Source organism: Schistocerca serialis, chromosome 5, assembly GCF_023864345.2.
Source record: "Schistocerca serialis cubense isolate TAMUIC-IGC-003099 chromosome 5, iqSchSeri2.2, whole genome shotgun sequence".
In the NCBI taxonomy this organism is placed as follows: domain Eukaryota; kingdom Metazoa; phylum Arthropoda; class Insecta; order Orthoptera; family Acrididae; genus Schistocerca; species Schistocerca serialis.
The window spans coordinates 467326468-467349853 of NC_064642.1; the positions used below are offsets into that span (position 1 = coordinate 467326468).

Here is a 23386-nt window from a genome sequence, read left to right on the forward strand (position 1 = left end):
TGCTTCCCGTCCACGACACCGTGTCAGAAACTATCATAGCAAGCCGAGCGCAATTGCATGCTGCCAAACCCCGAAAGCGCGGCAACTCGCGGGAGCGTCACACAACACACTTTCTCCACCGCCCTACTCCAGCCAGACTCACGCTCTGCCCGCGCTCCACGCGGCAGAGGTAACACTACCAAAGATCCTAAACACTTTAGTTCTCCACACAACCTATCGATGTAGTCGTTCGATAGCATAGTTATCCCTAGGCCAGACCCAGCGTAAAAATACAAATAATATTTACAAAACAAACCAATTATACATGACATAAATGCATATATATACAAATAGTAAAACAATTACAATATACAAAGACACAGTAACGTCATATCTTCAGGTAACAAAATAAGGAAAAAAGTTTATAGTACAATAGATGGAAATAGGATATTCATTTCCAGCGTTACAATGATATCAATGATAAGATTCGCTGATGACACCATTATCCTTTGTGAAAGAGAAGAAGAATTACAGGATCTGATGAATGGCATGAAGAGTCTGACGAGTGCAGAATATGGATTCAGAGGTAAATCGAAGAAAGACAAAAGTAGGAGAAGTAGCAGAACTGCGAACAGTGAGAAACTTCACATCAGAATTGAGGACTACGAAGTAGACAAGGTAAGGAATTCTGCTACCTAGGCAGCAAAATAGCCCATGGTCGGAGCAAGGAGACCATAAAAATCGGACTAGCGCTGACAAGAAAGGCGTTCCTGGACCAGAGAAGTCTAAATCGGTTTTCATTTGGGGATGAAATATCTGAGAATGTACGTAGGGGGATACCATTGCATGGTAGTGAATCATGGACTGTGGAAATACGGGAAAAAAGAGAATCGAAGCATTTGAGATGTGGTGCTACAGAATAATCTTGAAAATTAGATGGAATGATAAGGTTATGAATAGGGAGGTTATCTGGAGAATCGGCGAGGAAAACACTACATGAAAAACACTTACAGGAAGAAGGGATAGGATGATAGGACGTATCTTACGACAACAGGAAATAACTTCCATGATACTAGTGGGAGTGGCAGAGGGTAAAAACTGTAGAGGAGGACAGAAATTGGAATACATCCCGAAAATAATGAAGAACAAACTTTGCAACTGCTACTCTGAGATGAAAAGGTTGGCCCACAAGAGGAATTCGTGGCTGGCCACTGCATCGAACCGGTATGAAGAGTGATGACTAAAAAAAAAAAAAGAGCCAACAACAACTACTGTGATGAGGAACTTACGCAGTGGGTATATATGTCTTCTAGAGGCAGGTCTCCTATGGCCATATTTAAATTCTTTAAATTCTGCTGGTGAGGGAAAAAAGAACTATCTTGGGAACTGTGGTCAGACAATGTGCTACAGGGTACTGGACCGGTTCTTTTTGGCAGCTCAAATAGTTTGTATCGGGAAGCTAAAGAGAAAAGTACGGCAACTCTATTTCGACTATGTTCTACCAAGGTTGGCAGCCGCTTTGACTGCAGGATACCGCCGAAACCGTCTTCTCGGGCCCGGGAAAATTCCACTTCACTACTGTGAGTACCAAACAAACTGAAATTAAATAATTGCTAAAGCCATAGTATTTGTCCCTCACAGCAAAAATGAATCTTTACTTTCGTAGAATTTCAATCATTTTATAAATTTGTGATGAATTTAAAGTCTGTACATAAGATTCCAGAAAGGAGCAAGGGTCTGCCTTGCTAAACACATCCCTGCCTTTCAGATTCATGTGGAAGCAGACAAAAAGTTCGATTGCAGTCTGCTCCAGCATGGTGACTTAATCTGAGGCAATACTTCCTCCTCATTCTCCTTCCTTCTGGCTCTATTCTGGGTCTCCATGGGGTCAGCATGTTATGTCGGATTTGGTTATCTTAGTGGCAGTAGATGGTTGTATGCGCTTCCTGTTACCACCTCTCCCCCTCGTTACCACCCACCCTCATAGCCCGGGACGGAATTTGTGAATCGCATAACTGAGGCGGGATATAGGTACCAACCCAGTGTTTACCTAGTTGGATGTGGGAAACCGTCTAAAAACCATATCAAGGCTGTCCGACACACAGACCCTTGTCGGCAATCAATCGTGTGGATTCTATCAGCGGCTGGTGCGTCTCCTGGTGTCCAAGAAGTGGGCAGGTTACTTCCTTCTCATTGAAGACTTTTTAGTTAGAGTACGTTGTAAATCTCATTTTGCAGGACAGATGTCACTTACCTGTAAATGTTGTGTTATCATTTTGTTCCTTTTTTGCTTTTGCCTTTTTGGACAAAAATGCGTCTTTGAGATCACTCTTCTTCCCAAGCGTATATGTTGCCTTATGGGTTTCAATAATTTTCTGAAGAATTACAGAAATTTTATTATAACATAAGGAAAAAATTACTATCTTCAAGAACACGATATTTATACGAGTGAGTGTAAGAGAGAAAATGTCATTCCGAAAAATTGCTGTAAGCTTTCTTTTTATATAGAATTGTTTGGCTTGCCAACAAAATGTCTGTTTTTCATAACTTCTTTGTAAACTTTTTCTTATCCGTAAACAGTCGTCTCATGACCACCAGAACTTCACTTGAAGTAATGGTGGGAATCTGTTTTCAACATGTCCACAGGAGTGAGCTGGCGCACTGGTTGCGACACTGGATTCAAATCTGGGAGAAGTGGTGTTCAAAACCTCTCGTTTAAATTTTCCGTGGTTTTCTTTAATCACTTCAAGCGAATATTAGGATGATTAAGCAACGAGACCACGATCGTTATCTTACTCCATTTTTGACCATTTGAGATTATGTCCTGTCTCACTCATTACATTGTCGTTTCACTTGGTTGGTTGCAAGACTTGAATCTACATGTATTCTTTGCTAATCACTATGAAATGAGCGGTATATATCACTTTTAACTCTTGAATTTCAAGATAGATTATGGGATAATGACTGCTAGTATGCCCCTTTTTTTCTTTGTTCTAATTTATTTCACTTTTAGGGCTGGCTGATAGTGGTTACTTCCGTCCATCAGCTGTACTGTTACAATTTAATCAGGAGATATATTAGTACTACTCAAGTATACAAAGTACAGGGTAAGTCATCCTTGCTGATGTAGCTGAAAGAGAAAGCATCAATGCAATATTACAAAAGATGCTAACAAAATATGTTTATAATAAAAATTCATTCTCTAGAAGTGCAAAAATTCATCATTACACGGTTCAGCCAGAATGCACATATACATCAGAAACATTTACTTTACGAACAACAAAGAAAAAGAAGAAGTCAGAAAACAGGGTTTTGAGGAAGATATTAGGAAATAGAACAACAGTAGAAACATTTAAATTAAAGTAACACAGTGCTATAAAATCGTTCAAGGAAGATTACAGGTAGAATTAGGAAAATAAGACTGATATCCTGTGGGCACATCCTAAGAATGAGTCCTAATTTATTGATGAGAAAATTGTACAGCATTTTAAAAACTTAAATACTAAGCCTCTCTGGCTTATGAAAGTAGATGAACATCTAAAAAGAACTGGCACATATAAGCATGAAATTGAAAACGAAAGAAAAAATAGAAACAAAATTAAGAGACAAGAAGATTTACAAGCCAAAACATTTCAAAAAAGAAAGGGTAGAAAATAGACAGCAGAAAGGAACAAGTGAGCAACTGGAGTATTGGAGAAAGCATAAAGATGACTTAACGGCTTAAATGTTGTCCTTAGCGCGCCTGCAACGAAAGAAGACGACGCCAACAGTATATGATTGTCCAATAAAAGTTCTGGTTATGATGTGTGATTTTTTACATAACATTTTTTCACAGTGGTTGATTTTGTGGTTTGCTGGTGCTGATGATGAGATTCTATGTTGCTCTGGAAGTGCCGATACTGGTAATGACACTGATAGAGATGATGATGCTACAGGTGGTCCTTTACTCCTGCTTTTATTCTTTGCATCAGTTACAATATCTCGTGGCGCCGTATTGTCGACATAGGGAGAAAAACTACCTCATTCACCGTTGAGTGGCTAGAGAACGAACTTAAAATTACATGCAATGTTCTTAGTAACACAAAATAATATTACTATTGAATGATACCATTTCGCATTTCTGAACTATGGAGGCAGATGCATAAGTGTGAGGGCCAGTACTGACAATACCTCTGTGTCTATCGTTCTCTCTCTCTTCTCTCTGTATTTCTCTCTCTTTCTCTCTCTCTCTCTCTCTCTCTCTCTCTCTCTTCATTGCAGTACTTTGGTTCCAAGCGAGCTTAGTAGGAGGTTTCCCTTTGTTATTAACTGTACGACACAACCAGAAATCCCCTCCAGGTATCCGCATTTGGAAACATTTTGCCTTACTCCAATTCCCCCCCCCCCCTGGCTAGGATCTGACTGTTGTTTGAACATCTGTTTGAATAAAAGGTGGAGGAAAGCATTGTATTATGATAGTAGAACGAAACATTCCTGTATATCGAGCAAATCGTGGAGTCGTATCGGTTTCACTCATTCTCTGATACACGTATATCCACTGTGCCTTCATTTTTTTAGACGTATTATCCCACAAACACAATAAAAATGTGCCTCAATTTAAAGCCACCTTTTCAAAACTACATAAAATCTCTAAGGAAAGACCAAGATTTAGGGGAAGGTTACCTTGGTGTATGGAACGTACCAAAACCGGTAATCTTCCCAAATATTCCAAAATGGGAACCTCTTTACCTAAGTACCAGCTCCTTATATTCTGCTGGAAAAGAACTGAGTTCTACAAGAAATATGATATCAGAACACATAAGAGAACATGACAGATAAAAGAGCACATTTGTCTCCCTTCATTGCTAGCTAGAACTTAGCTGGAAAGAACAGAGTTCTAAAACAAGTTGCCGTCTCACAATTCATGTAGCTACCTATTACCTGTCCCACTTTGCACCTTCAAAAGTGTAAGAGCTAGAGCGGGTTGCTATATGCCACTGGAAAGAAACTCATCAATGACCTTAAACACATGTCATCAAGATGGGAGTGGTGGGGAAGACGCAGTATGACGGAACTAACTCAGTTGTTATAGTGGGACATTTAAAAAAAATTAAAAAATTAAGAAATTGAAAAGAGTTTATAATGATGGAACCAGTTCACTTGTGGCAGTAGCCATTAGATGCTACATTCAAAAGTACCTAAACTATTTGAAATGTACGTAATGTTCCCAAAAATATGATACTGATAATACTGCAATATTTCCATTTCAACAATACGTATGATTCTTCTGAATATTGCACAAATTGGAATCATGTTTACAAGTGTTCTATTGTTTATCAAAAATACTTTAAAAATTTGGCAGTACCGGTTTAAACTGTCAGTTGTGATTTTATTTGTGGGTTAAGCAGCACTTGTTGAATGTCCATAGCTCTATTCCTGTACCACACTTGGTGTAAAGCCCAATGGTCCCTTGAATTAAATGTTTCCAAATCTTAATTGTTCTGTAAAACACTTGAAGCTTATCATGAGGTGCAATATTAATTGCACACCTAAAAGGTCAGCAAAAATACATACAATTCGTCAGTAAAATGGTTATGTCAATGTCACTTCCGAATCCAAAATAATCATCGTAATTGATGCCTATAACATGATTGTGGACTCTCAAATTAGTTGCATCAGTGCCACAACAATGTCTAAATTGTTTAATAATATATGTGATAAAAATCAACATCCACATAGGGAGTTTGGCATTTTATTTTTAGGTGAAAATGAGGCTTACCAAGCCTATAATTACACAAAACACATATAGGTTAAAATACTCCAACAAGCAGGCAGATACATACACAAACAAATAGGCAGCTGTATTACTGCGAGTAAACAATTGTCACAGTGCCAATTCCACATTCAATTTATTATACCAAAAGAAAACACATTTAGTATGCTAAGTAGGCAGTTGACATTTTATCCCAGACATAAATGAAGGTATGAACTAAACAAATCTTAAGGGGAAGAAGTTAACAAAACACACAAAGTTTAACTCATGTGTCACAATGTTAACTTCACATTTAAAATGTCGATCAAAATACGCAAATGCTAAATTTATAGTATTTCTATGTCAGAACCATAAGTCAAAAACTTTTAGAAGCTTTTCACTAATATGTCACATCACCAAGAAAGTGGGGGGAAACAAAATACATCAACTTCTACGGTATAAAAATACAATCGTTGATATTCACTGGCTGATATTGATATGTTTTGCATTTCATCTAAGCCTACCCACTGTTATGAACAAAAACCGAGCTTCCAAGGAAGGCAGCGACATTTACTGGTTGGATATATCGTGCCAAGGCTTACTAAAGCTTTTGCGGTATTTACTTCCATTATCGACTAATAAATAATACCAAAACCTGATTGTTTTGCTCCAAATACGAGATTAAAAACACACAACATGGCCAAGCAACATTTTATTAACGTAGAAGTTGATTTGCTGAGATCTCTATAGCATTGTTATATATGGACTACATATTTCCATAATATGCAAATATAATTTCGTGATGCACCATGTATAAGGTGACAATGTCAAAAAAAAAAAAAGGATGGACAAATCTCCAGACACAGATATTGAACTTGGTATCTCTTTGCACCCCTCATCTCTGATTGAAAACAAATATCCGATCTTTGGACCAAAATAAAATTATTTATCGATGTAAGTAAAGACTTAGAGCACAAAAATACATGAAGGTTGCTTACAGACCTCTGACTTTGAACAAAAATTTGAACTTTGCACAAAAATAACATTTCTCAAAATATGTACGATTTCGAGTACAACACACAGGTGGAACTATTAACGTAACTTAATTGTTCTACAGGATTTTAAAAACAACACTATGACTATATCTTGGCACTACCGATAAAACTCACAGGTAAGGTACAGTGGCGGTTACCACAGTTGGATAGCTGTAGAACATAAACCAAAGCACGTTTAAAATTTGTCACATAACATTACAAAACTCGCTTAAGCACAACTGCGGATCAAACGTATTGGAATTACCATAACTGTACGATCTGACTGCTTCCCACCAGTTAATGGATGTTATTGGTTCATTAAATGGCGATTGCCCCAACCAGCAACAGAAATTTCTTTTACTTACGAACTTCAGGCATGCTGGAATAGCTCTGGGCCAGCAACTTCTTAATCAGTACAACGAAAACCAATCCAAAATTGCAAATTTTACTTTTTTGATTCACCCTTACAGCAAAACTGTAAGAATGTGCCTCGCCTCATTTATTACCACTGTTTAAAGATTGTCGCGAAATGCCTCATACATAGTTTATTGCAGCAAATTAAAACAAACTGAAGCATAATCGCTGTTACAGCAAGATTGTAACAAATTGTCCCGTCCATTCCTAAGTTATCACATCTTTCTAATATGATCTGAAAATGGGTCTTAGCCTGAAACTAGTCATTGAGTGATTAAAAAACATAAGATCTGCAACTTTGGACTGGTTTTCGTTGTACTCTTTTACTTAAGCACTTCATTTCTCTAAGCACAATTTTAGCTTCAGTTATTGCATGAATAGGTGGAGAATGGACTGTCTTGATAAGAAATTGTGGTATTGATCCTAAATATAGTAGTTTTATTGAGAAAAACGCGCCTCAGTTCAGATAAAACTGACAATCTAAATATCATAGTGACCCCAAGACCAAGATTAACTGTGCCTTGTAGTGCAAAACGTTTGCCACACAGTGGAGATTAAATACTTAATCCCATACATCGACAGTTTACAGCAAAGTTGTAAGAAATTGCCATATATATCACTATGTTACGGCAAAACTGTAATAATGTGCCCCATACATTATCATTGTTATACAAGAATGTCACAAAATCCTGCTTACATAGTTTATTGCAGCAAATTGTGACAAGCTGAACCATAATCGCTGTTACCCCAAAACTGTAGCAGATTGTCCTATCCATTGCTAAGTTATCACGAAAGAGTAGAAGCATAACAAATAACACAGGATGGTTCAATGATGGTAAATTTCTGGGGTTGGCCATTGATGACCAATTTACAGTGTGGGTCAATAATGGTCACCTTTCAGGGTGGTTCAATGAAATTTTTTAAACATATTGTAACACTGCTATCTGACAGTGTGTGACTGCAGTTACTGGCAGTGGTGTCAGCTACCAGGGATGGCTGCTACTGGAGGTTTCATAGACAGCTACTGGAGATGCCAGCAACTTATTTAGTTACAAATAACGACATTGCAATAAATTGCTCATGCATCGAAACTGTAAAAAGAAATGCCCATTCTACAGAAAAACTGTACGATATTATTCCTGTTATACCAAAAATTGTAACAAATTATCCCATACATTGCAATATTGCCGCAAAAAATGGCCAAACATCGTCATTGTTACACAAAATTGTAACAAACTGCTAGATGTATACCAAGCAAGTTCATACTACTTCTGTTAAGTTGTGAGTTATTCCAGTAATCAAAACCAATCAGTCAATAAATTGATACTTACTGATACCCCTAAGTTCAGAAGTTCAGACTTGTTCCAACAAGATAAAACGACTAGCCAGATACATAACAGCACATTGCCAGATCAATACGAAATCCGTGACATCACAGACGACACCTTCTTTACTATGACAGCATCATGACATCAGACATGGATCCATGATCCTATTCACATAACGCCAGTATCCATGATGGCAGAATACATGAAGTTGTTGTGGCATTTATTGTAAAGGCTGGGTGTATGTCGCACTGTGATTGGCTGTTTCACGTTCGTAACTGATATAACACCACTGTGATAGCATGGATTCAGCCATTGTATTGTGACATAATGCAATTAAGGTGAATGTAATGCTTGACCATGTGATGCTTGACCATGTGATGCTGTACCATGTGATGTAGGATGCAGTTTGTTACAACTCTGCTGTAGCATAATGATGTATGAGGGAAGTTTTTATAATTTTGCTGTAACATTTCGATGTATGGGCTAATTTTTATTACTTTTACTGTGATATGGTGGTGGGAAAATTTGTTGGTTTTGCTGTAACAATAGTGATTTATGGGGCAATTTGTTACAATTCTGCCCTAACATGGGGTACAAACAGTTGAAATTTTAATGTAATACTTGAATGTATGAAGGAATTGTTATAGTTTTTCTATAACAGGAGAAATTTTTGGCATTTATGCTGAAACATAGGGTATTTTGTTACATTTTATGTATCACAGGCAATTTACTATAATTTTGTTGTAACATGGTAAAGTGTTGACGTTCCTCTTGAATTTTTGCTATAACATGAGGAAATTCATTAAATTTTTCATGTAACATTTTGATGTATGGGGAAATTTGTTACAACTCTGAAGAAATATGCTGATACATGGGCAATTTTTTACATTTTTATATAGAATGGGGCAGCTTTCTACAATTATAAAGTAACATGAGACTCCATAGTACTATTTGTTATAATTTTTGCTTTTATGGAATACTTTGTTACAATTATTATTATTGATGTATGGTCCAATTTGTAACAATATTTCTATACCATGAGACAATTTGTTAGAAATCTGTTGTAAAATGGCAGGTTTAGAACATTCTACCTGCATATTCATGTCAGTCACCTGTTTTTTATCCTAAATACTCTTTTTCTTCATTCTTTTATTTACCCTAGCTTCCTAGGTAGCAGGTTCTGCAGCTCTCTCCGCTTCAGTTACTTCCACTCTGGTCATCTAATTTTTTCAGAGCATTAATTCTAGAAATTGCACATCACTGTAAGTTATTACTGCATCCATTCACCAGACTTAAAAACTGTGAGCCTGACCAGTAGAGTTTTCAGTATTTTCTCCCCTATGCAGCTGTTTTAGCTTTTGATGGAATTCTATGAGATATCATGGAGGTATTTCGTAAGAAGGTTTGTATTTGTCAGATCCCTTATTTAGCCTTAATTGCTTTCAAAACAGCCAGGAATGATTGAGAGTGTACTGTATGCTTGTACATTCAATTACTGCAGATGACTGTTGAACCAAATGATGTGTATTATTCAAGATTGCTTTGAATTGGTTGCCTCAAAACCTCTGTTTGCTGACAAATTTCTTTACTCTTAGCATGTCTACCACAGATAACACAAACACTGAAATAGAACAACACAGCAGTAACTACAAAACATATGTAAGTAGACAAATAGCTAACAAAATGTTTGGTAGCAGCTGAAGCACAGCCTTCTAGATACACCTGTACTTACTCCTAGAAGAGTGAGCCTTTTAGACTACGACAGTGTTTACGACCCATACATAGAAGCTGAAAAATTAAGGAAAAGTAGAATATGTCATGTCTTCTGATGCACCTTAAAATCACAGAGTAGTACAACATTACAGTCAGAGTACATTCACGAAGAAATGGAAAATAAAAATGCCCATAAACTCCACATTTTTGTAATCGACATGAAATGCTTTTTTCTATAGTGCAGAAATATTTTTTGTCATTTTTCACGAGTGGGTCCCTTTAAAGTTACTTAATTGCTGTAACGGTTTCTTAAGCACATAATAATGTTGAATAGAAGAATTGTATTGTAAAGGACAGTTATAAAATTCTTAACAGCTGGTGTTGTCATTGTTTTAAATTGTGAGATTTATTGCTTGGTAGCCTGTTAATATGTCTTTGTATTAAAAACTGTGATAGGCAGACACTGATGAGAGAGTGAGAATTTGTGAAAGGATCTGGTGTGCTTATTTTGTTTGTGGTTCCCATGTGGCTCTTGTTATATGGAATTTTGCTTTAGCTTTGGTATCATAATGGTGAATTTCTCTGTTATTGCTTTTGATATATACTGAATGAACATGAATACACAGACTGAAAATGATCAGTAACCTCATATTTCTAAGTTCATATAAACATACGTCCACAAATGTTTACTTACAGACTTAACGGCTAATAAAAGATTTTGTCTGAAATTTAGCAATTTTGCTAATATCCATTGCAAAACTGTACAAGATTAAAGTAAAGCATGAGTTCCATTCATTTTTTTGTTAATGGTCTGGTGAATCTAATAAGACATGTCCCAGACGTATATCTGCAGTAATTTTCCAGAACATCCAGAGAAGCAAAGACGTAATTTCGTAATTTTTTATTTTTTCACTACTTGGCCCAATTTGTTTTTTAAATTCCAGACAATTTTACAATGTTTTCAACGGAAGTTGTAGAAAATTTAATCTTGAAAAAATGATGTTAATAACGTTAACTGAAACTGTATGGATGTGTCAGATAATCTGTTTTTATTAATACCACAGCACACGTGAATTATGTTAAACCAGAAAAAACGAAGCTCAGTGTTAAGGAAGTTGTACAGTGTACATACAGTTTCACTATACATTCACAATAAGTGTTCAAACATGTCTCCACAGAGTTCAACGCATTTAACAGCACGTGTGTGAACAGATTTTGTTGCTTGTTTCAGTCTCACAGTGTTGTTCTTTATTTCGTCTGTTGCATTCATAATGCGAGCAAGTAATGCCTCACATGTATTGACTTTGTCCTCATAAATTATGTCTTTCAACTGTCCCCTACACAAAAATCCATTGGTGTTGAATTGGGCGATCTGCATGGCCACAGACATGTAGCACCACCACCAATCCATTTCTGGGGAAAATGTTCATTTAACCGTGTAATAACGGCGTTGGTGAAATGTGGAGGCGTGCCATCATGTTGAAAATGCATTCGCAGTCGTGTAGCAAGTGAAACATCTTCGAGCAAGTGGGGCATTTCTTCTTGATAGAATTGTAAGTACGTCTATCAATTAGATGTCCTGGGAAAATTAAGGGTCCAATAAAGTGTGTGTTGATTGTATCATACCACACATTTATGGTAAAACGTTGCTCGAAATTGCGTTGCACTGTTACATGTGGGTTTGCTTCACACCATATGTGTTCATTATGTAAATTGTTTATACCATCTCGAGTAAAATGTACCACATCAGTAAATAAAATGTATTTGTCTAACTGCTGATTAGAATTTAACCAGATGCACAACTCCAAGCACAGGATGTTTATGGTAAGGATACAGATTATTGTACTTCATTGTATGCCACACCTTAGATACGTTGTGTACTGGTACCCAGGCTAAGTTGAACAGCATCCATAATATCTTCATCATCCTCTTCATGCATCGAGCACTTTTACTGATTATGAACTCTAGGTAGAGAACCTGTCTCCCATAACATAGGAAATACTTCGCTAATTGTTCGTGTATTCTGAATTCTCCGAGTTGGATAACGTACACGATATTCCTTAACTGCAGCTATAAATAAGCACCGTAATGGAGTATTCCTCTGTCGTAAATTTGGAAGGCATCCCTATTTTATAAATAATTTACAAACTACAACAGTTACTATGTGGTTTCACTTAAATACACTGTTGTTATTCTTTCTCTGAACAATACAAAAGATTAACTCATTTCAAGGTTAGGAAACGACTGAAGCAATTCACTAACGTTTGCCAAGAATGGCATATACATATCTACATTCTTAATGAAAAGTAAACAAATTTACTTGTATAATAATCTTTGCTTCTCTGGATGTTCTGGAAAACTACTGCAGATTCACGTCTTGGACATGTTTTATTAGATTCACCAGACCAATAACAACAAAATAAATGGAAATCGTGGTTTACTTTAAGCTTGTTCAGTTTTGCGATTGCTTCATATCAGCGAAATTGCAAAATTTCTGACAAAAAGTCCGGAACTGAACATTTGCGGACCTATGTTTATTTGAAATTTTTTTCTTTAGTTTACTTGTGGATATTAAAATATCAGATATTAAAATATCTGCATATTCTAGCGTTAAAAGGTATTTGCTTTTCACATTTAACCAAATATAACATTGATGATGATAATTTATGGCAATGCTTGCCGACAAGATAAAGAATGCAACCTTTTAACACTAGATTGCGTACTCACGGCAGTTCTCCTTGACCGTTTTTTTTTTTTGGTACGTCTTGGAAAGAGAGAAAAATTAATGAATGATCGACGATGCGTCGGTTCTCGATTCTGTTCAGGAGACGTACAGATTGATTGCGCGAAAATAGTTTCTCAAATGACCTCTTAACCCGGATTGCTTTCACGCAATCAGACTCTTCAATGAAATTACCTAAGGGATCTATTTGAATAATAAAAAAAATGCAAAACAGTGTAATTTTGTAAAAAAAAATTGTCAGATCGGAAACTGAACACATTAATGGTCTCCCAAATACAATCGAGACACCGCGATAAAGAGCGAACCTGTAACAAAGTTCATTTAAACATAAACATTATTTGTGGTTATTTAAAGAAAAGAATAAGCATAGATTTTCTGTACGGTGAAGCATCAATATATTCTCAAAGAACAAAGGCATTAAACTATAAACATTAACAAATTTACAATGAATACAAAACTTACATTTTTATGTTTTTCTCATACATGGAGCAGTCCAACAATCGCTGCTTTTGTATGTGTGATATTTTGTAAAAATTAAATGTCCTGGCGTGCGCGTAAGTATTTTTTATCGTCACAAGGTTTACAAAAGCGTTTTCTTTCTTGATGATAATGTGGTTTTTCACACTAAATGAAATATAACTTGTAGCGGTGCTACACAACACATCTTAACAAGTCGGCGACCAAACATCAAAGGTAATGAAGTACATGTTAACATATCGGCGACCAGAGGTACAACTAACTATAAAGACTCTAGAATTTTCCTAACAAATGATAAATTGTTCTTTCTTCTGTTTGGCAGCTTCTTGCTATCAAGCGCTGCGGCAATAATTTTAAATATCTGCGCCCAGCGAGTCATAGTGTTTAAAAGTACCTATTAAACGCTGGCCGCGCGTCTTGGTATAGGCGCACGTTATAAACAGATTTCGTTTCTTTACTCTCGTGTTGTCATGCTTAGTATCATTACAAACTACAGCTCGATGCCTGTCATTTTCTCATATGCAAAATGTCTGAAATCCAATAATATCACAATATCTTGGTGAATCACACTTCGTGAATACATATATTCCTTAGAAAGTTTAGGTTACTAACAATTTTCAGTCTGTGTATTCATGTTTGTACAGTTTACATAAAAAATAATGGCTGAACATATTGTATAATTTTCAAAACCAACTTGTTCATTCGTTATTTCATAGTTAGGATTGGTGGACTTTGTTGTGCCTTGTGAGGGTTGAACATTACTTTGTGTCTGTGTGTGTGTTTATGTCTATGTGCATGTGTGTGTGTGTGTGTGTGTGTGTGTGTGTGTGTGTGTGTGTGTGTGTGTGTGTGTGTGTGCGTGAGTGTGTAAAGGGACAGACACTGCTTTCGGATGAACATTTTGTCAAAAAATACATAGCTTTTGTACAACCGGCAGCCCTTGCACTTCGCGGCTGAAAGCTGGCAACACAAGTTTCTCTCGTCATATGAAGGACATTTACACAAAAAAATCACGTCACTGTACCTGCCAGCAAAGGTGTCTGATAATAGGAAAACTGAAGGATTCGAAGTAACCAGCTGTACCCCTTTCCCCGATTCGCCACTCTCTTTTGCCTTCTACTCTCACATCTAAATAAATGTAGTTGGAAATCGTTAGAGCATACTGTAGCTGTAGATCCACATTTTACAGTCGTTCAGAGGAGGCATATACTGACTGAAACATTGTGTGGTAAAATGTGTGGAATCCTCAAAAGGTGCAATTTAAAAAAAAATAGCCCTTTTCAACTTAAAAACCCGTCTTTTACTGCCAGGCTGTGAAATTTTTGTCCTTAAACCCAAAGTGGATACAGAGACATAAGTTTAATGAGACTTGAGTAGCAGAGTACTTACCAAAAAATAGGCGCACGCCATCTCATTCGTCTTTGTGTTTGCGTTGTAACGCGATGCCTCAGGCTGCATGAAACGCAACCATGGCATGGCGCTGAGTTTACCTCCAGCCATGTCGAAGACGCGAGAATGCGCGTGAATGAGGTCAAGCAGCGTCTTCAGATGCTGGTCACCGTGTGTGAATCGGTATCCTGCACAGTGCGATGACCAAACATCAGTCTACCATGTACTCAGCACTGACAGTAGTATTGTATTAGTGTCATGCCATGTCTGTAGTACTTAAAATGTGCTCCTTTTATGCTCTTTACCACACTCTTTTTAACATGTTGTTTTTAATTAATTATCGTGGTATTCTGACACTGAATGTGGCTTCTTGGCTCAAAGGATAAGTGTCAAACAATAAACTGGCTGGTCTGGGTTCACGGCAGTCAGCAGAAATTTAGCCAAGAGACAGGAAAGAACTGGTTTCGCACAATTTCAAGAGGATATTTAATGAAACTAACTGGAAGTTTTATGGAATTCGTTTTGAAAATGGAAGGAGAACTTCATGCAATTTCATTAATCGTAACTCAAAAGTTTTTGTATGTTAAAAGTGCATTATAAATTAGAAGTATCCAAGAATGGAGGACTTAGTTGCAACGTGTTTCGTAAGGGAACGCACTTTCATCTGAATGAAAGCTATCAACAAGAAAAGAAATGCAAAGGTAGTAAGCAAACTGAGAGTGAACATAGACAAAAACTGAAAATAATGAAAAAGTTGTAACATAACTTCACGGAACAGAAAAAGACTATCTATTAATACAGTCAAAGAGCTTAATATGACATTATAATGATTTCTGTCTACTACAGGTCAATGCGGTGTCAGCTTTTGTGAGCCCCATACCTCAGAAAAAAAGCTGTGCTCTCCAAGATGGTGAAAAACATTGACGTCCTTTGCGGGTTTTACACAAGTATTTCACTAACCATACCAAAAATACTCTAATATAAACCTTAATAATAATAGCGATAACAATAATTTACTAAAACATGGACAATATCGACTGCATTCATACCTGCCTGCGAGTTAAACATATGTCCGCCATGTACCTATAAGCTTCAATGATGTGCAGCGTGGCAAGAGGGTTCACCATGACGTCTAGTGTCCGTCATTGTGCTACTTCACTGGGTGTTTAGTGTCGGAAAATTTATGTGGCGGGCCAAGCGCCAACCCCTGCACCAAACGTTAGTCCTCTGTAGGTCTTCCACCCTATTTCGCAACAATTTTATAAAGAAGGACTTCTCTATATACGACAGCATTATGTGCGAATGGCAACGGCCATGCAACACTCGCTTCGGTCACAGCCCAAAGTTATTTTTATGTCTGAAGACCATACTAAGAACTCTTTAGTCCAGTAACAATACTGATACGAGACGAATGCTGTCCAGATACAGTACGTAGCAGTATCAAAAGAGCTCCTAAAAGTCAAGGATGATTGGTTGGTTGGTTGGTTGGTTTGGGGAAGGAGACCAGACAGCGTGGTCATCGGTCTCATCGGATTCGGGAAGGATGGGGAAGGAAGTCGGCCGTGCCCTTTCAGAGGTACCATCCCGGCATTTGCCTGGAGTGATTTAGGGAAATCACGGAAAACCTAAATCTGGATGGCCGGACGCGGGATTGAACCGTCGTCCTCCCGAATGCAAGTCCAGTGTCTAACCACTGCGCCACCTCGCTCGGTAGTCAAGGATGACGTCATTAATCTAGGCACCAGTATTCGCTGTGTTCTTGGTCTCGTGGACGAGCTGAGCGACACGTTTTTCACACGATTGTTGTTTGCGAAATCTGTGTAAATTTCTACAGAGATTTTCTATTAGATATATAAAAAGGAGAGGAAGTACCACCACTTACGAGGTGCAACCCAAAAATTCCTAAAATTTTAATACTGCGCCCAAACAATCAGTAGCACAATTTTCTGCTGCTAGGCGCCTCTAGTTATATCTTTCAATTGCTAGTCTTCACGTGACGACATTGCAAGTGCGTTGTGGTGTACGTTGTTGCTGATTTATTTACACTGCGTTCTACTGTGTCTGCGAATTTCGAAATGACTCATATGCAGGAACAAAGCATCTGCATTAGGTTTTGTTTTAAACGCCGCAAAACTGCAGCTGAAACGCTCCGCATGCTAGAGGAGGCTGTTGGTGTGGAAGCTTTAAGCCAAGCAAGAAGATCTGAGTGTTTTAAGCGAATAAAGATGGCCGGGAGTCAACCCTCGGACCAACGTCATTATATCCGACTCCGGGAACAATCGCGAAAGTACCAGGGTGTTACAAGTAAGGTGCAGCGACTCGCAGAGATCCAGTGAGAGCTGTAATTGTCAAATGGCAGCAAAATTTCGTATATGTGCTATTGCGTTAATGTGGAATCGATTTACAGAGGAAAAATATTAGTTACAATTTTGCCCACCAGGTGCAAACATGACGCTGGAACAAAACAGCAATGGAAGATACCATTCTCTTCACAACCCAAAAATTCGTGCCAAGTTCGCAGCAACACCAAGTCAATGCTAATGTTTTTTTTTCTTTTTCTTTTTTAACGTCCATGGAATTGAACATAAGGAATTTCTTCCATGTGGTCAGGCAGTCGCAGAGATGCTTTGAGGAGATTAAGAGAAGATGTTACATGCAAACAGTCTCAGGGATGGGAGAACAAAGACTGGTTGATGCTTCATGCACACACCTCGATCACTGTGAGGGAATTCCTGGCAAAATATAACATAACAGTCTCTCACTGTTATTACTCCTCTGACCTTGCCCCTTGCATTTCTTCCTCTTCCCGAAAATAAAACTGAAGTTGAAAGGGCAGCTGTTTGATTATATAGAATAGATTCCAATGGTATTGCAACAACTGTGTTCTGTTCATCCAGCAGACTTCCAGCAATGCTTCCAGAAAGGGAAGCCGGCCCGAGTGGCCGAGCGGTTCTAGGCGCTGCAGTCTGCGTCGCAGGTTCGAATCCTGCCTAGGGCATGGCTGTGTGTCATGTCCCTAGGTTAGTTAGATTTCAGTAGTTCTAAGTTCTAGGGGACTGATGACCTCAGAAGTTAAGTCCCACAGTCCTCAGAGTCATTTGACCCAGAAAGGGAAAAATACCAGGAAGTGTTACGTACAAGCGGGCGAAGACTACTTTGAAGGTGGACATTAAGACGTGGTGCATGTTTTATGATTATTAGAGGCGGTTCTCGAAATTTTTAGGTAGCACATCACAGAGACTAGTTAGCACTGCATGAGTGGACGGGTGTACTCACCAGCACAGAATTGGAGGATGACGTTGAGCACGGAGGGCGCCAGCAGCTTATTGAGCTGTGTTGGCCTTCCACGACTATTGCTCAGTACGTCCAACAGGGCACGCACCTCCTTCCCCACCTGAGCCTGCATGGCAGCCCCACTGAAGCCCAGTGAGCGCAGCTGACGCATCACGAAGGCGCGTTGCTCCAGCCACAGCTTGCGTCCACCACTGATACACTTGTGCAACCGACACACATATCCATCAGCAACTGTTTGACGGTGTCAGACCCAAAATTCTGTATCAAGGCAAACGGATAAAGAAAGGAAAGAATAATAGGACAAATCGTGTGAGGACGTTGGAGACACAGAACAAGCTCGGATAGTAGTGGAGTATTTGTACGTTATTTGGCTTGACATTGATTGATGGAGTCGTTTGATGTCGTCCTGAGAGATACCATGCCAAATTCTGTCCAATTTACGCGTTAGACAGTCAAAATCACAAGCTTGCTGGAGGCCTCTGTCCGCAATGCTCCAGAAGTTCTCAACTGGGGAGGGATCCAGCAACCTTGCTAACCAAGGCAGGGTTTGGCAAGCACCGAGACAAGTAGTACAAACCCTCGCCATGCGAAAGTGGGCATTATTTTGCCGAAGTATAAGCCTAGGATGGTTTGCCACGAAGAGCAACAAAATGGGGCATGCAATATCGTTGACGTACCTCTCTGCTGCAAAGGCGCCACGGACAACAATCAAGGTGGTCATGGTATGAAATGAAATGGCACCCCAGAGCATCATTCCTAGCCGTATTGCAGGCGACAGTCAGGTTGGTATCCCGCAGCTGTCCGGTGCTGCTTCAGACACGTCTTCACTGGTCATCGGGGTTCAATTCTAAGCAGGACTCATACCTGAAGACAATTCTACTCCGGTCAATGAGATTCCAGGGAAAATGTGCCCGACATCACTGCAAATGGGCGCGTTGGAGTACAGAGGTCAACAGTAGTCGGCTCAAGAGGCGCCCTTAGTTCAGAATCTTTACTGTAAGCTGTCTACTAATTGTCATTGTGGTCACTGATGCATCAGACGTATGTCGGATTGTTGATAACAATGAATCCAGGGCTCTGAGCGCCTCTCTGACGATTGCTCAGTTCTCACGTTCTGTTTCCGCAGTAGGTTGTCCGCTTCCTTCTTGACAGTGTGTTTAACCAAGGTTTACCCATTGCTGGCAACGTCGTCAGATAGTGGTATCGCTCCTATTCAAATGTCGGGCGGTTGGCCGATTACTCTAAGCAGCTTCTTTTAACCTAGCTACTCGTCCTATCTCAAACGCTGATATCTGTGTATACTATTCATGTGACTGTGTGTGACTAATAGTTACTGTCCAGCTGAGCACATGGAATAAAATTCGCAATAACTTTATGTCCTGGTATTGATATGTCCCATGTTCACTACCCATGTCAGGTATGCGGTGAAATTGGCCTGCAAAGTCATAGATTCGTCCACTGGGTGACAGAGTTTGCAGTTTTGTGTTTTGGTCAGTAACCGTATGAATATTAGTTTTTGACGATATTTAGCATAGCTCCTTTGTCATGCGTTGTTCTTTTTTTGTCTTATAGTGTATGTAAAAAGAAAAATTAGCTCTGGTCAGTTGTATTAAACGAAAACATCTAAGTGAAACTGAACTTTCAGTGGCTCATAAATAACTGTAATATCCACACAAAGGAGAAAAACTATTTTCTTGTCCACTTTTTAGAGCAACTGCTACACATGAGATCTTCGTTTTGACATAAAAAGTAAATCTTGAAAGTAATCTGTTATAATTTGCCAACTTTCATATACTACGGTCTTACACCGAGCCAGATGGTGCAGTGGTTAGCGCATTCTGGAGGATAACAGTTCAAATTCATGTCTGGCCATCCAGATTTATGTTTTCCGTGATTTCCTTAAACATCTCCAGGGAAATCCTGTGCTATTTCCTTTGAAAGGCATGGCCAATTTCCTTCCACATCCCAGAAACATTCCGAGCTTGTGCTCCATCTCTGATAACCTCTACGTCGACAGAACATTAAACCCTAATATTTATCCTTCCTCCTATGTTCTTGCATGGTCCGCCCTGAGTGGCCGCTTGGTTAGAGGCGCCATGTCACGGATTGCGAGGCCCTCCCACGGGAGGTTCGAGTCCTCCCCCGGGCATTGATATGTGTGTGTGTGTGTGTGTGTGTGTGTGTGTGTGTGTGCGTTTTTAGCATAAGTTAGTTTAAATGGTGTGTAAGTCTAGGGCCCAGTCACCTCAGCAGTTTGGTCCCTTAGGAATTGGCTCGAATCAAATGGCTCTGAGCACTATGGGACTTAACCTTTAAGGTCATTAGTCCCCTAGAACTTAGAACTACTTAAACCTAACTAACCTAAGGACATCACACACATCCATGCCCGAGGCAGGATTCGAACCTGCAACCGCAGCGGTTGCGCGATTCCACACTGTAGCGCCTAGAACCACTCGGCCACTCTGCCCAGCCCTTAGGAATTCACACACATTTCCTCTTGCATGTTTACTACGCATGAATAATCTCTGCTGTCGTATCTGCATCCAATGACCGATTTTCCGTATATTCACTTCAACATCTGTCATGCTAGTTTATCTTGCCGAAGATCTTTGAAAGGAGAAGGGCATCAACCAATGACAACTGAGGGCGCTGAGACGCTCTACATGGCTTGCACGTCTGAAGGAGTGCAGAATCTTCTTTTGCTTGTGTGTTCCATTTGAGCTGTTCTGGAATGAAGGTGTGCATTTACTTGTGTACAATGGTGCTTGCTTTTGAGCGTGACTGTATTGAATCTTACTTAAAAAGCTGGAGAGCGAAATCTGAAAGTAGTTTACAATTAGAACTACTTAAACCTAACTAACCTAAGGACATCACACACATCCATGCCCGAGGATGCAGTCCTCACACCAGTCCTAAAAGTGAACTAAATGAATTTCGCGACTGAATTATTCACTAATTTATAAAAATCTTTCTCATAATCACTCTGTTCGTTATTAACATCAAAGTACTTCTTTAACCAGGCATGCTGGTCAAAGGAGATAACGTAGGTGATTCTAGCGAGTTCCATCCCCAACCTGAGACTTGACTGGATATTCCTGTAGTGATGGTAGAAGGAGATAATACAGATGATTGTAACAAGTTGCATCCCCAAGCTGAGACACTGCTGAAGGTTTCTGCAGTGTAGCATTTATCTCTGCTTATTCCACCGCATTGTCTTCGGGCCAGAAGTATTTTGTGGGACTAGGCACTCGAAACACAGTGTTAAGTCGTGTGCAGATCATGCAAAGTGATGGGATATTCCAGGTGTTCCTCGTGTACATATTCATTACCAGTACCACAGTTTGGATCTCATCTTTCAATCTGACAACAGGTCGATTCAGTTATGTGTTTCTTTTCTAACAGTTCATGACACGAAAGTCCTGTCGCATGTTAATAGAAGGGAGGATCCAGAGTGTATCCACCCAGATATACACTCTGGAATTTCTCAAAAACGATCTTCTAGATATGATTCATTTGGAGGATGAAAATGTATTTTTTTACATTGTCAGATTTAACACTGACCTGTCCAGCCTTCAACGCAAAATTATGTTAAGTGCTCAACAATAAAATGAGTATCACAACCGCTAAAATTACGAAAAAAAAACGGTTTTTGTCGTGGCAGTTGGTACTTCAAGTAGCATGCAGTGTTAGCTGCAGTGCACAACTTTTCCAATAGATGACAATGGTATCTACGTGCCGTTTCATCTGTTATATCCAATGGCAGGCCACAAATATAAAATTCAACTGTCTGCTTGTATAAGGCGTCATTCTCTCACGATTTGGCCTTGGAATGTTTTTGCCATAAATAATAACATACAACGAAAGTTTTTCGAGGTTGGAGAGCAACTATCTTGCTGGATTATCCCTATTGTATAATTCAAATTTGCTTGGCGTAGTATCATATGAGCGTCCACCTTGATATACAGTTGCATATGGTATGTGTCGTTTTTTGAAAGTGGTGTGAGGGGTCTTGGGATCACATTCACAGCATACCACAGGAACTAGTTAACACTCGAAGTCAGCGTATATAACAAAGGGGTAGTGTTCCTGATGTTGGACATTCTTGAACTTTAAGAGTTTTTTTATTCAATGGAGATTTCCACATTTTCCTCGCTCAAGCAGTCAGTCAGATGTTTTTCTAAATACTCGGAGTAAAAGAATTGAGGTGTCTACAGCAAAAATGTCCTATGATGTTTCGACAATCTGGAGGAAAGTAGGTGAGACATACCCTTGGCCAAGATGTAGTGATGCTTCTCACCTTTGAAGAATAGCAATAAATCACCGACTACTTTGGAAAAGTAGAGGTTCCCCGTTTCATGGTTTGCTTTTTGTCATTTACATCCAGACAGTAAGCATGTACCGAATAATTAGAGTTCTACCTCTAGAATTTTGGCAGGTCTGGGACTGCGATGAGGATCGAGGTGCTTTTGAAGTTATAATGCTTGCAGATGTTACTTGTTTCATATGTATCCGCAGGCACAGTATAACTCGAGTAATTTCTATCACAAGCCAGAAGCGAGTACGTAAAGCAATATTTATCTCCCTTTTTGGTATTCTACATGTTATTATTGATTTTATGGCGGTAATTCTTTCGGAAAAAGGATGAAATTGGACCACGAACTTAACACACATGCTGGATAAATCACAGGCTGACGAAAACATTTGGGATTGAATTTAAGTGTTGTTTAGGCTGGAGGAGCTTTGGGCCTAGAGTGGCATCTGAGAATTCCTATGGCAAGGCTGTATGATCAGCAACAACAGGAGGATTAACGCAGGTACTCAGAAGATTTCAACCCAATAGTTGAAAAGATGCCGGCAGCTTGTCTGTTCTTAAGTAAGTAAATCTCGACACTGGCAAGAGTTTAATACTTACAAAAGATAGTCAGTATTAAATGTGTTTATGATTTGTAATTATTAAAGAAAGAATGGTAAGGCAAACCCAAACATATCAAAATGATCACCACAATGCGACGCAACTAGTAAAAAAAGTTTTATCAATAGATATATGGAAGTTAGAAATTACATCAAAAAATTCCACAAGTGAAATTTTGTGCTCTAGATCCTGAATGCATTATAGGCAGTTTCGTGCGGAGGCTCTGAGCTTAGAATTTGCAACATTTCTGCACGTGCTAATGTGTAGCAGTAGTAGTTAAGCATGTGGAAAGTGGACATGGAGGAAACGCAAGAAGGAAGAAAGAAGCAATGGAGAGGCGTGCTGCGCTCGAGACTTTGGGCAGCTACCGGT

General features: G+C 39.0%; 1 protein-coding gene across 1 annotated transcript in view; it reads right to left on the reverse strand.

The window, feature by feature from the left end:
* Positions 1-18253, reverse strand: part of LOC126482002 (cytochrome P450 2A1-like) — a 67264-nt gene extending 49011 nt beyond the window's left edge. The window contains exon 1 of the mRNA XM_050105968.1: positions 18085-18253. Within this exon, the coding sequence (XP_049961925.1) occupies positions 18085-18253 (169 nt within the window). The remainder of the gene's footprint in view (positions 1-18084) is intronic.
* Positions 18254-23386: the final 5133 nt, after the last annotated feature.